This window comes from Mobula hypostoma, chromosome 9, assembly GCF_963921235.1.
Source record: "Mobula hypostoma chromosome 9, sMobHyp1.1, whole genome shotgun sequence".
NCBI classification, from domain to species: Eukaryota; Metazoa; Chordata; class Chondrichthyes; order Myliobatiformes; family Myliobatidae; genus Mobula; species Mobula hypostoma.
This window is the reverse complement of record NC_086105.1, coordinates 112,374,192-112,389,524: the sequence shown is the minus strand read 5'-3', so window position 1 is coordinate 112,389,524 and position 15,333 is coordinate 112,374,192. Positions and strand designations below refer to the sequence as shown.

At 37.1% G+C, this 15,333-nt stretch overlaps 1 protein-coding gene across 1 annotated transcript in view; it reads right to left on the bottom strand.

Annotated features, from left to right (window-relative positions):
* Positions 1 to 1,199: 1,199 nt before the first annotated feature.
* Positions 1,200 to 15,333, bottom strand: part of LOC134351963 (fascin-like) — a 71,882-nt gene continuing 57,748 nt past the window's right edge. The window contains exons 3-6 of the mRNA XM_063058932.1: positions 12,458 to 12,614; positions 4,136 to 4,257; positions 3,690 to 3,857; positions 1,200 to 3,131 (exon numbers count right to left, since the gene is read on the bottom strand). Of these exons, the coding sequence (XP_062915002.1) occupies positions 2,929 to 3,131; positions 3,690 to 3,857; positions 4,136 to 4,257; positions 12,458 to 12,614 (650 nt within the window). The 3' untranslated portion in view covers positions 1,200 to 2,928. The remainder of the gene's footprint in view (positions 3,132 to 3,689; positions 3,858 to 4,135; positions 4,258 to 12,457; positions 12,615 to 15,333) is intronic.

The window sequence follows — 15,333 nt, the reverse complement described above, 5'->3', positions numbered from 1 at the left end:
TGTTAAAACCAAGAAACCTTGATATTCACTTGTCAGTTCCTTTTCACTTGTTCCCTTCTCGCATTACCAAGCTAATGTCCAATTTTATACTTTAATCCCCCCAACTCTTCCAGCTCTTATTGAAGTAATTATTTGTTGTCCCCCATTTCCTTTTGAGAGAGTGCCTGTGATAATCTTTTCAATGCAATTGCTATAATGTATTAACTTAGACCAACATGGCTACAAGTTTCATAAAGATATTTTCCACTGGATTAAAGGCCTTCTATGGTTTCTATGAAAATAATTATAAAAATGTTAAGATTCATTTAGTTCTGTAAGATAGGTGTTTAATTAAAGTTAAAACAACTTTAGCCAAAACTTTATTTTACCTCTATTTTCCCCATTAAGCTGAGGAATGTATTCTGGAATTACTGCAGATCATTTCCAGCTTTCAAACTAAATTTCCCCAAATGATTTATAACCCCCATGGAATACAGGCAGATTTTCCTCAACCAATTTAGGATTTCTGTCAGTAATGCAATCAGGAGTATAACGAAATATATGATGCTTTGTGCATGGTTAAGGTTTGTCCAAGAATAGTTAGGATTACAATAGAGCTCAAAATTAAATAGTGGAAAAAGATAAAGGCCTAAGTCTACACAATTCATACCAAAATTTTCAGAACGTTTTTCCAGAACGAGGGGTCACAGTTTGAGGATAGAGGGGAAGCCTTTTAGGACCGAGATTAGGAAAAACTTCTTCACACAGAGAGTGGTGAATCTGTGGAATTCTCTGCCACAGCAAACTGTTGAGGCCAGTTCATTAGCTATGTTTAAAAGGAAGTTAGATATGGCCCTTGTGGCTACAGGGGTCAGGGGGTATGGAGGGAAGGCTGGGTTCTGAGTTGGATGATCAGCCATGATCATAATAAATGGCGGTGCAGGCTCGAAGGGCCGAATGGCCTACTCCTGCACCTATTTTCTATGTTTCTATGTTTCTAAAATATCTTTAATGCATTGTTTAAAAAGCCAATGAGTGCTTTTAGTTCTTAGCAAGGCGGCAATATTTTCTCTACTTTTTAGATGTAAAGAACATATTCAGATACTGTTTGTGGAACAGTTAAGGAAAAGTATTCTTCCTATTGAGCTGTTACTTTTTCCTGCACTACTGTACACTCATCCCAAAGAAGTGCCCCTGCACCACTTGTACTTATAATTTCAACAAATTTGCATACACAGACTTTGGCATATGCAACATTGTTTTATTTGACATGACATTCCAAGTTATACAAATGATTGATTGAATGGAAAGTTTAAAGTACGGTGTTAATTCTACAAGACACATGTGTATGGAACTTGACATTAAAGGTGAAATCTTATGTCTTAATGTCTGTTGGTGGCCAAGTTTAAATTTGATGGTGACATCGATACCAGTGATTCCCAATTGTATATTGTAATTTACACAAGACTAATGGACCGAATAGCTTTTTTTTAAAAAAAAAGGTGAATTTAAGATACCACAAATTGTAAGGTTATAGCATTTGCAATATTCTTGGCTATCATTATTCCAGTTGAATTTGCTTTTGAGAATAATATACAAAGGTTTCACATTACAGAGAAGCAGGGTTTGGCAATATATCCCTCCACAACAAGTTACAAGACCACATGCAGTCTCCATAAAGTACATGGCAACATTGCATTAAGATGATCCTACCGTGGATCAATAAAGCAGTGGTTATGGTCCAAATGCCTGTCCATCTTTCAACTAGAACCAGAATTTGAGACACTGACTTTGGTCTTTACCTTTTGCAGGTGGGGTGGGGACTTAACTGAGATGGTTAACATACCTTCTGGGTTATCCAGTTCACTATTGAGCCACAGAAAATTCAGTAGAATCAGAGGAAGCTCTGCTAGATTTTCCAGTTCAATGATTTTTTTTTAATCTTTCCAATTTCAGCAACAGCCCTCATCTACAATAGTCCAGTAGCCATACTAAGGGACTGACAAATATTAAAGATGGCAGTAAAGAGGCACAGATGCTTAAATGCAAGGTTGAGATAAAACGAGATGGCCAGATGCTAAGATGGTCACAATTACCAACTTATGGCATCTTCCTCATACTACAATTATTCATCATGGAAGTAACTTTTTGATCTACAGCATGGATAAACAATAGAAATGTACAACACAAGACCAGCTTATGTCATTCCATAGTCATGAATTTGAGATTGACATTTTCAGGTGTCTGTCTACCAGCAAGTATTGTTCCCTACATCATTCTCTTAGGAGCCTGATTCTTGAGCATTTCTAGGTTTTGTGGATAAATTATGGCTAGATTTTTCAATTACCACAGCAACTGTTGGGTCTGCATAAACTGATAGCTTTTAACTACTACATGCAACAAAATTGCTCAGGCAATTGAGAATGAGCACAGTTGGAGAATCAAACTGCCTTCTGCAGAGAGGATGAGATAATTTAGCTATTCCTTCACAGCTTCATGCCCAGCAAAATCTTCTATATATAGTCAGCACGGGGAGCTGAACTCTCCCCTCCTTCTGCAAGGGGAGGCTGCAGGTGGTCTCAAGCACCCAGCCTGGCATAACCAAAACAATGGCAAATGTAGCCTGCAATACCAGGGCATCTGGCAGTACAGCAGCTGTAAGGTGGCAAAGGCACATCAAGTCTTAACCGTAACTTTGCCAATGTTACAGTGTGCAGGAAAAAACTCACTAAAATAAAGGAATGCTAAAGGGAATGCCACAGAGTACGATTTAAATGCCCTGCATAGATCTAGGAAAGATCTTTAATAGCAGCTACAGCCAAGATGAATATACAAAACTTCTCTTTAAAAAAAAAATGGTTGCAATATGATGAGAAAGAAGGGCAGGCATCGCAGCCAATGGTAGGATACTGCAAGAAATGGATGCAGGGAAGCCACATTAAAGTGCATTTAATACTCCCACAGGGTTGAGGAGTCAATGGCATCAGCAGATGCCTTAAGCACACCTGCATGGTCCCCCTTTAAATACTTCCCATCTATTTTAATTGCAACCTTGTTGTAATCACAGAATTCAAACAAGAAATCCACAGGTTTATCGCTGCTGCTGGTAACAGAGGAATCACTTCCAACCATCCAGTACTTTCCAGTAGAATCTGCAAAGAAATACAGTATTGTCTAAGAGCCAGACAGAGATAAAATTTGTACTTCAAGATTTTCTAATGTATACATCAAATGTTACAGCTGCAAGTTCATCTATATAATGTAACAATTTCAGTTCCAGACTATTACTACAAGGGTTAATTTGGTGCTTTAAGTAAATGAAAAGAAAGCCTAGAGAGCAAAGCACAGCAAGCAATTTGTTATTAAACCTCTGGGAGTACTACTAAACATGCTCAGACGTGACTCTGGAAACTGGATAGCAAACATTGAAAGGGAAAGTAGTCAGGTGTGCTGCCCTTCCTGATGCTGCCCATTGCTCGAAACAAAATCACACTGAAGGCTGAGAGGAGCAAAACACTCAACACAAGATGTAACACAAGTAGAAAGGCTACTAATGTTAGCAATATAAATAAAACAATGAATGTATTTCTACTAGAACAGCTATCATTCTAAAATAATCCATGATACTATTTGGTCACAGGAGGAGATACAAGTATTTTGGAAAAGTCCTCTGGGAAGGGAGCAAAGAACAAACAAGTGCTAGTATTTACCTTTAAGGTTGTAAGCTCCATCATTAAGCTCCAGATGGAAGACATCATACGAAGATCTGTTGGAGTCTAGTGTTCCAGTCACTTTCCGACAGCCAATGAAGCCATGCTCTCCACGAAGAACTATTATCGGCCTGTTGATGAGTTTCATTACAAACTCTTCAGTCTCCGCTTGAAAATAGGGTAAGAGGAAAAAAAGAATACTTCAGCATTTCATAGATGGTTGTCATCTATTCCAGAGGTTTCAGCACCTCTTCAGAGCACAAAGGATACAAGTCAGGCTCAGGTACGTCATATTTCCAGACCAAATAGCTCAAAAATCAAAACTTAGATCACAAAGCGATAATATTTATGAAGAGCAGTGCAATTCCTTTTCCACCTCTCCGACCGACCAGGAAAGGAGAAATGGGGTTACAGCAACTTGCACGAATGCATTAACAGGAACTTACTTGGTGTTTCTACGCTGGCACAAAGCTGCCCATTCTTTTTTGCAGCCACGTATTTGCCATTGGCAGCCTTCAGAACAATTCTCCTTTCATGCCACTCTATTTGGAAGTAACAATTGTCACTTCTGGAAAACAAAAATCAACAAATGATGACTTCTTGGAATATGTCTGCAGTTTAAGTCATTGCACAGCAACAGTATATATTCTGGCAATTGAACTATTATAGGGTTACACTGAGACTGGATGGGAGATGACACTGATTAATTAATCGGCAGAGAAATTTAGATAGATACACGAAGGCCAAAGGGTTACAATAGGTTAAAAATACAGGTAAACAGTTATTTCTTCCTTGCAAGAGGTTGCTGTTTCTACTGAATTAGTGCATAGAACAGCCCACATAGACACAGTAGCACTGAATCTAAACATAGTAGCACAGCACCATTATTGCTAGCCTCTAACAAACCCAACCTTTTTAGCAGGCATTAAATTTTAATACATCTCAATTCTTAAAAATTGATCAGGAACCAATTGAGAATGCTTGTAGTTTTTGAATCAAATGATGCAATACCATAATAAGGTGACATTTATTTCAACATATTGCAGCTGTTTATAGAACTGAGCAGGAGAAAAAAAAAAATCACGATCCATTGCAGGTTTTGTTTATGAGGGAGAAGAAGCTAGTCCAAGCTCATTTAGAGGCATGTTACTGGCAAAGTTTGACATAGTTAAGTATTCCAGTTCAGATACTTTCCTGCACAGTAACATCAATACAAAAACTTTATAATCCTGGAGTCTGCAGGGAGCGCTCATGGAGTGAGGTCGCTTCTTTGGCTTCGCTCCATCCCCGTTATTCTTTTCAACCTTTGATCTCCTTGATCTAATCAACTTTAAGTACACCAGAAGATTTATTTTATCTTCTTGATTTACTGATTAATTGATTTCCTTTCGTCAACTGCAAATCTCGAGTTTAGAGAAACGAGTACGAGATCTAGAACCAAAAATGGGAAAGACGCTGATGGGAACGGAGTAAAGAAGAAAGGTGATTCTAAACAAACGGAATTAACTTACGAAGTTATGGAGGAAATGTTTGAGCAGCAGCGGATAAAGTTATCTGATAGCTTATCGGCTCAATTTGAACAACATCGCCAATGCCTCAATGAAGATTTAAAATCAATCACGGACTCCTTGAAATCCCTGGATTCTGGTGTTCAGAAACACGATGCCAAAATTTCTGAACTGGATATTAAATCTCAGAAGACGGACACAAAAGTCGAGATCTTAGAGAAGAATCTAGCTTCGACTACTAAACAACTCCAACAACTTAAATCCAAAGTTATTGATCTCGAGAATCGATCGAGAAGACAAAACTTACGTTTAATCGGTTTACCCGAGGATGTTGAGGCTGGAGATCCTGCAATATTCTTTGCTCAACTTTTAAAGGATTCGTTTGGTTCAGTTTTTCCCAATGATCCTCCATTACTCGACCGCGCCCATCGTATACCGTGGACAAAGTCGGCAGCGATTGCTTCTAAACCTAGACCAGTTATTCTTCGTTTCCATTATGTCAATGTTAAAGAACAACTTCTCCAGGTTGCTCGTCGACAAGGGATGATCAAGTATCGCCAGCATTCCTTCAGGATAGTTCAAGATTACAGTCCTGAAGTGATGAAGGAACGACTGACTTTTAAACCTCTAATGTCGGAATGCTATCAAAAAAATCTCAAACCGGCACTATTGTATCCTGCACGTCTCAGAATCTCTCTTCCCGATGGAAATCGTCATGTTTTCCATTCTACGACTGCTGCCCGAAGCTTTTTGGATATGATAAGTTCCCTTCTGATACAGATACCCTCTCTTAATCTGTGTTGGGTGCTTCCAGCACCAATTTTTTTTTTCTTCTGGTGTTTTCTTTATAAAATGAACCTCTTATTATCGCGTGATGAAGGTTTATTTTAAGTCTAAGATTTTTGTTCTTTATTTACTACTATAGTTGTTACTTTATAACTTATATAGATTATTTATCTTCTGTAAATTAACATCAGTTTATTTAGTTAACCTTTTGTTTTAACTTTTCCTTTTTCGTTATTATTTATGATATGATTCGACCATCATTTTTAGTTATATGTTTCCTACTTTTGGTTTCTGCATAATCAAAATGGCGACTTGTCTTTCTTTTTGCTTAACCTCCTTTGTTTCTTTTTTGGGACGCCATGTTCCTATGATTCTTCTTCCCATAATCCTTCTTTCATTTTAGAAGCGATTTTTTATTTATTCGTTTATAACTAATTATATGTACTGACTGCTTTTTAAATTTATATATTTTACTAATTTTTATTATGTAGATTAATTATTATATTGGTTATTTTTTACATGCATTAGTTTCTGGGAGATCTTTTATCTAACATATTTTTGGAGTTGCTCCCTGCAGAAATGGGGTTAGAATTAGTTTTAGTTAGAGCTTCCTTCAGCCATTTCTGGCTTAGTTCGGGGTTCTTGGGGATGGGGGGGTGGGTCAGTCTTTTTCTTTTTAAATTTTTTCTATTGGGCTGTTTCAGAACTACCAAGATGTCCGCAGTGTCGAGATTTTCGGTTCCTCTCTAATCATGTATTCCTTTTCCGGTTTGATGAGTTCACATTGTGGTTAACCCTTTTCTTACCAAAGGGTTAACTCTTAATTATAGCTCATACTATTAATTTTGTTTCTTGGAACACAAATTGTTTAAACCATCCTATAAAACGGAAAAAGGTTTTCAAAGTGTTCCAAAGACTGAATGCTCATATTATTTTTGCACAAGAGACTCATGTAAGGAAAGAGGATAATCAATGCTTCTTTAAGTTTTGGAAAGATCAACAATACCACTCAAATGCTCAAGCCAAAATTACAGGCGTTTCAATTTTTATTGACCCTTCAATTACATTTATTCATCAAGACATTATTTCGGATCCTAATGGCAGATTTTTGTTAATTACTGGGGTACTTTTTAATAAAAAGGTCGCTATGGTGAATGTTTATGCTCCGAATGTGGATTACCCTGAATTTTTTAAACAATTATTCACTTCTTTTCCTAACTTAAACGAGTATATGTTGATAATGGGTGGTGATTTTAATTTATGTCTGAATCCCATGTTGGACAGATCCATAGCTAGTCCAGTTTTACCGAACAAGTCGGCTACTATTATTAATTCTTTTATGTTGGATTCTGGGATTTTAGAAATTTGGAGATTTCTACATCCAAATGACAAGGAATTCTCCTTTTTTCCACATGTTCACCGTTCTTTTTCCTGAATTGATTATTTTTTGATTGACTCCCGTTTGATTCCAGATGTACTTGATTGTAATTATGACAGTATTGTTATTTCAGATGATGCTCCACTGAAACTTTCCATCGTTAATGGACACCTCCTGTACTAGCCGACAATGGCGATTTAACCCCATTTTGCTTCAAGATCAAGATTTTGTCAAATTTATAAAGGAGCAGATCGATTTCTTTTTTTCAACTAATACTACGGACAAAGTTTCCAATGGAACTGTTTGGGATGCCTTTAAAGCTTATATCCGTGGTCAGATCATTTCCTATTTGGCTGGTTTGAAAAAAACGTGTTAACAATGAAATACTTTTGTTGGTTGATAAAATTAAAGAAGTCGATAAAAAATATGCTATTTCTCCCAGTAAGGAGTTGTACAAATATAGAGTTGAACTCCAATTGGAACATAGCTTATTATTAACATCCTCCATCGAAAATCAATTAATGAGAACTAGGAGTGATTTTTATATTCATAGTGATAAATCGGGTAAATTACTGGCTAACCATTTGAAATTTGATTCGGTTAAACGTCAAATTACTAAGATTCGTAAACAGGATGATACTTTCACAGTGGATCATGCTGGGATAAATCAAACCTTTCAAGAATTCTATACCTCTTTATATCACTCTGATTTTCCTCATGATTCTAATTTTATGCATGACTTTTTAAGTAAATTGAGTTTTCCGAAATTATCACCCGAAGAGTCCCTATCATTAGAAACTTCCATTTCAGAGGAAGAAATAATAACTGCAATTTCATCTTTGAATTCTGGTAAAGTACCCGGTCCGGATGGGTTTACAGTGGAAGTTTTAAAATTTTTTTCCTCCACTCTTTGCTTTAAATTGTCTAGAATATTCAAGGAAGCAATCAGTTTAGGTAAATTACCACAATCGTTTTATGAAGCCTCTATTTCCTTAATTCTTAAAAAGAATAAAGATCCTACTGATTGTACATCATACAGACCGATATCTCTTTTGAATGTAGGCTCTAAAATTTTTTCAAAAATTCTAGCAACTAGATTGGAAAAGGTGTTACCTCAAATTATTTCTATGGATCAAACCGGATTCATTAAGAATCGCTATTCATCCTTTAATATTAGGAGGTTAATGAATATTGTTTATACCCCTTCATTTACCACCCCGGAATGTATTATCTCTTTAGATGCTGAGAAAGCTTTTGACAGAGTCGAATGGCCTTATTTATTTAATTTTCTTGAGAAATTTAATTTTAATTTGACATTTATATCTTGGATTAAATTGTTATATTACTCCCCGGTAGCCTCGGTTTGTACAAATAATTATAGATCTCCCTTTCTTTGTCTTTTTCGTGGCACTAGGCAAGGTTGCCCTCTTAGTCCTTTGCTATTCAATATTGCTCTTGAAACTTTAGCAATTGCTATTCGTAATTTGCCAAATATTGTTGGTATTACCCGTGGGAACGAAATACATAAGTTATCATTACATGCAGATGATTTGCTGCTTTATATCTCTAACCCGGCGAAGTCAATTCCTGCTATTGTAGATTTGTTAGCTCAATTTAGTAACTTCTCCGGTTATAAATTGAATCTTAATAAGAGTGAATTATTCTCTTTAAATAAGCATGTACCTATTTACCGATTTTTACCATTTAAACTGGTTAATGATTCATTTATATATTTAGGGATAACAATTACGAAAAAATATAAAGATTTATTTAAAGCTAATTTTTTTTACCTTTAATTGATCAGATTAAACTGTTATTTACCAAATGGTCGCCAATCTCTTTGTCTTTGATTGGTCGGATTAACGCTATTAAGATGATCATTTTGCCTAAATTTTTGTATATATTCCAATCAGTCCCAATTTTCATCCCAAAATCTTTTTTTTGATAATGTAGATTCAAAAATTTCCTCATATATTTGGCAGAATAAAAATCCTAGGTTAGGTAAAAGGTATTTACAGAAGTCTAAAAAGGAGGGGGGGCATGCCCTCCCGAATTTTAGATTCTATTATTGGGCAATTAATATTCGATATTTAAAATTTTGGTTACGAGATCTGGACGTATCTTTAAACCCTCATTGGGTAAATCTTGAATCTAATTCATTACAAGGGCTTTCCTTGGGTTCGGTTTTAGGAACTTCACTTCCTTTTACTTCTTTTAAATTATATAAACAAATGAATAACCCAATAGTTAAGCATACTTTACGTATATGGTTTCAATTTCGAAGATTTTTTGGGTTCAATCAATTTATCCTAGCAAGCCCTATCTTGTCAAATTTTCTTTTTCAACCTTCCACGATGGATCAAGCCTACTCTGATTGGAAAATTAAAGGTATAATATCTTTTCGCGATTTATTTATGGATAATTGTTTTATGTCTTTTGATCAACTTTCTAATAAATATAACTTACCCAGATCTCACTTTTTCAGATATTTACAGATTAGGAACTTTTTAATTACTGTTTCCCCTAATTTCCCACATCCATATCCAACGGATATTTTGGAAAAAAATTTAGATTTAAATCTCTCTCAGAAAAGTGTTGTAGCAATCATATATGATATAATTTTGAATTTATGTCCTGATGCTTCTAATAAAATTAAAGCTGACTGGGAAAGAGAACTTGAGATTAATATACCGACTGAAAAATGGGACAAAATTCTTCAGTTGGTGAATTCATCCTCTATATGTGCTAAGCACAGGTTGATACAGTTTAAAGTAGTGCACTGGGCTCATATGTCCAAAGATAAACTATCTCGTTATTACTCTTATATTAATCCAATACGTGACAGATGTCATTTCGAGATAGCTTCTCTAACCCACATGTTTTGGTCATGTCCCCTGTTGCAGAAATATTGGAAAGATATTTCTGATATTATTTCAACAGTTTTAAATATAGACTTACAACCTCATCCAATTACTGCTATTTTTGGACTACCAATGATAGATTTAAATAATTTAACCTCTTCATCACGAAGAATGATTGCATTTCTTACTTTAATGGCCAGAAGGTCTATTTTATTGAATTGGAAAGAGATTAACCCTCCTGAGGTATTTCATTGGTTTTCACAAACTATGCTGTGTTTGAATTTGGAGAAAATTAGAAGTGCAGTTTATGACCCTTCCATCAAGTTTGAAAAAACTTGGAGGCCATTCATTCAGCATTTACACTTAATGTAATATCTTTATTCCCAAACCTATTCTATTTCTCTGTATTGTTGTTGGAGGGGAGTGGAGTCGTCGGCACTAAGGTTTTCTTCTTTTTCATTTTTAAGTTTTTAGATTTGTCCAAGTCTTTTAGTTTAGTTGATTAATTTTGTCTTTCTTTCGGGTTGGGGTTTTTTTTTGGTTTTGGTTTTTTTTTCTTTTTCATGTTTTTTTTTAGTTGTTTTTTAATCTGTATTATCCGTTGTTAGTTTTATATGATTGGGAGTTTTGTCAAATTTCAATATTGGACTTTACGATTACTGTTTGTAAGTGTAACAATTTATCTCCTATTATTTGTATCATTGCTATGTTTTGTTTATATATTCTAAAATCAATAAAGAGATTGAAAAAGAAAGAAAAGAAAGATAATCCTGTACACCACACGGATGAACATTTTTAAACCAAAAATCAAAAACAGATGGTCAATAAATGCTCAGCGTCAGTTCCTCCTATTAAAAATGCTGCATTACTTTTCAGACAAGACCAGCAGGGTACTACTTAGACTGTCTTGGCTGTATACTATCCATTCAGAAGATTGTCCCCACAAAGCTTAATTTCAATATTATGGAGTATTTAATAGCACAAGCACAGAGACACCCCACTAAAAAAGTCAAGTGGCTATGGAAGGATCACAAAAATCAACCAAATCTACAAATAGTGGAAACCAAAGCAGCAATTTCAAATAAAAAGATCACAAGTGTTTCTGTGAATATAGGGGCAGACGAGGATTGGACATTCCTCCATGTTTGGTTTAGGCTAGAGAAATTCTAGAAAGCAATGTTGCTCGTTTCAGAAGGGTATTCTTTATACCCACCACTCTGAACTTTTGAAAACATGTCAAAACGTCTCCCATGTCATACTTCAGACTTGGGTGTTTGACAGTCCTTAGGGATGGATTTAGGAATATAGGGAGTTCGAGACAAATGAGGGGGTCAGGTTAAGGGCAGTAAACAAAGAGGTAGGAGCCAGAGTCCTGGTTGAAGCGCTCAACAGTAGAAGGCCAGAGATCCCTGTGGACAGAAGTCAGGTGGGTTGGCCCCAGGGAATAGGACTGATTTGACACCCCCAGGACAGGGAAATCCCCACCCCCCCTTGCCCCCAGGCTTGCAAGTCCAGGGATCAGAGGTCCATGTCGTCAAAGCCTGAAGTAGGTGAACCCGCAAACTGAGTCCTAATATCTGAGAGCCCGGTCAAGTATGACCCTTCCAGGAGAGGGAATTCCAAGACTGGAAGCCCAAGGCCTAGAGTTCAGATTCCTGAGGCTGATACCGAAGACTGAAGTCGGTGACTTGGAAGGGCCCCCTGCGTCGACTGGGGGTGTGGGGGTCTGGAAGTTGGAGGCTTAGGGGCAGTCTGTCTTGAGGTCGAGGCCTATCTGTGTGAGTGTCTGGGGAGGCGGGAGAACAGAGGACTTGCTCTACTATTGCATTCTTCGACTGAAAATTGTGAGCATGCTACGATGGCATTGCAATGTGAGGCAACACTTGCAGGCTGCCCCCAGCACCCCCTTCTATTGTTTTGGTTAATAACACAAATGGCAGTTTTCACTGTATGTTCCAATGTGCATGTGCTAAATGAACCGGAATCTGAAAACCACCGCTTTACTTGCACTAACACCCACACAACTTGAAAACCTAAGATTTCAAGCTGTGATTGTGCAGGAAGCTTACAAAGTAAATGAAGCAGCTTTCTCATGCTAGCTTGTTTAGCAGCTCAAATTATGTGCTGAATGTTTCCAAATAATACATATGTATAGTTTGAAAATGTAAATTTAAAAATCATAAATATACTAAGGTCCATCCTGGAATCAAATATTACACTAATCAGTACACTTACTTTGTAGAGGCAGTAGATTGTACCCCTCCATTCGAAGTCAGTGTCCAATATTTTCCAGTACAGGTCCGGAAAGCACATTTCTTAGTTTCTTTGTTGATTTCTAGCTGAAAGGTTTCTTGGTCACTTTCTTCATCCTGATTAGCAGACAGGTCCATACCTTTTAGGAGCAATTCATACAGTCAGTACATAAACCAGGGCAAAACCTGAATAGACCCAAGTTTAAAGATCAGACCAATTTACATTGATACGCTTTGTGCAAGTGGAACCCATATGCACAACCACCTCTCGAGTCTTATGAGTGAACGTCCCACTATTTAGGACATTTACAGAGACAGGTACATAAAAAGGGCCTGAAGGATCATTGGGGAACGGAGTTACCCAAACCACAATCTATTCCAGCTGCTACCATCCAGGAAACAGTACCGCAGCATAAAAGCCAAGACCAACAGGCTCCAGAACAGCTTCTTCCATCAGGCCATCAGACTGATTAATACATGCTGACAATTGCATTTCTAAGCTATATTGACTGTTCTGTTGTATACCTTACTGTACATACTATTTTACAAATTACTATAAATTGCACAATGCACATTCAGACGGAGACATAACTTAAAGATTTTTACTCATTTATGTGCAGCATGCAAGAAATAAAGTCAATTCAATCAATGAGGAAAGTAAAACTGAGGCTAAAATGCACAAGTCAAACTATATTAGATGCACAGGGGTAAAACTTCCCCATGCAGCACCCATCTAACACTCACAACTGTGATTTCATTAGCAAACACTTCCACCCATTTTGACCATTTCTGGCCCAGACTAGTGATCCAGTTTTAGTTGGTGAATTACAAAGAGGGAAGTTTTTGTGGATGAGTCTGCACCTGGAGTATTGTTACGAAGTGGGCTCCCTACTCAAAAACAAACAATGAGAAACAGTTTTATCAGTGACTCCAGGGATGCAGGGAACAGAAACAGAATGGTCCATCAAGGACAGATCAAAGGTCAGACCCATTCTGTATTACAAGAATGAGATGTAATATCTTAAAAAAAACAACAAAATTATTAAAGGGCTTAATAATATAGGAATTATATCAAAGACTGATTTTTTTGAACACACAAATATCAATTTGAGATAACAGATTCAATTAATTTTAACTAAATTAATTTCCTAAGGACTTAAAATACAATGTGATCAGCTGCACCCTTATAATTTGGCACTATGAACAGGAAAAATGGAAGATTACCCCAGCTAATAAAACCACAACTTAAAAGGGATGCTTATTTTAAGCTTTGGACCCTAGACTGACTAATCATTGGACAACTTACAATGACCAGTTAATCTACTAACCACTTGGTCTTTAGACTGTGGAAGGAAACCAGAGCACCTGGAGAAAACCCATGCACTCCATAGGGGGGATATCAAACTCCTTACAGATAGTGTCGAAATTGAACTCCGAACTCTGACGCTTTGAGCTGTAAAAGCAACATGTTAATTGTTACGTTATCCTTTTATTTAATACTCTACACTTGGGAAGCAATTACAAATTATTCAACTTAAAACTGTTCAATATCAGTTCACTTAAGAGTCAAGGGGCCCATTCCTACTTGTGATGAAGTATTCAAATATAGTTATTTCCCAGTCAACATTTCTTCTATCCAAAGAGATAGCTGGCTAAGTCAGAGCTGGAATCCAATCCACTGGGTTGTATTGTTTCTGAGTGATGCAAAAGATTACAAGTAATAGTATAATCATGTCTTATAGCTGGCATTTATAGCGAGAGGATTCGAGTACAGGAGCAGGGAGGTACTACTGCAGTTGTACAAGGCCTTGGTGAGACCACACCTGGAGTATTGTGTGCAGTTTTGGTCCCCTAATCTGAGGAAAGACATCCTTGCCATAGAGGGAGTACAAAGAAGGTTCACCAGATTGATTCCTGGGATGGCAGGACTTTCATATGAAGAAAGACTGGATGATCTGGGCTTGTACTCGTTGGAATTTAGAAGATTGAGGGGGGATCTGATTGAAACGTATAAAATCCTAAAGGGATTGGACAGGCTAGATGCAGGAAGATTGTTCCCGATGTTGGGGAAGTCCAGAACGAGGGGTCACAGTTTGAGGATAAAGGGGAAGCCTTTTAGGACTGAGATTAGGAAAAACTTCTTCACACAGAGAGTGGTGAATCTGTGGAATTCTCTGCCACAGGAAACAGTTGAGGCCAGTTCATTGGCTATATTTAAGAGGGAGTTAGATATGGCCCTTGTGGCTACAGTGATCAGGGGGTATGGAGGGAAGGCTGGGGCGGGGTTCTGAGTTGGATGATCAGCCATGATCATAATAAATGGCGGTGCAGGCTCGAAGGGCCGAATGGCCTACTCCTGCACCTATTTTCTATGTTTCTATGTTTAATGCAAATTAAGAAAAATTTTGAACCATTTTACATTGAATCTTGTATTTTAGAACTAATTTTAGTTCTAAAGAGAAAGCCCACTTCCAACACTAGGAAGCCAAACATTTTGATATTAGCTTTAAAGCATTTCCTTCCCCAACACTCTCCCAAACAAGATGCCAGGAATTTAAAACTGTAATACTAATTCACTGAGGCATGGTTGGAAAAGAAATCAAAGGGCTTCTGACCATCCCCTTGGAGCGTTGACCAGAAAGCAGCTGCAAAACAGCTTGAGGTCAAATATAAACAACAGGAATTCTGAAGATGCTGGAAATTCAAGCAACATACATCAAAGTTGCTGGTGAACGCAGCAGGCCAAGCAGCATCTATAGGAAGAGGCGCAGTTGACGTTTCAGGCCGAGACCAACTTTGATGTATGTTGCTTGAGGTCAAATATAGTTGGAGTGGGGGAAACTACAGGCATAGAAATTA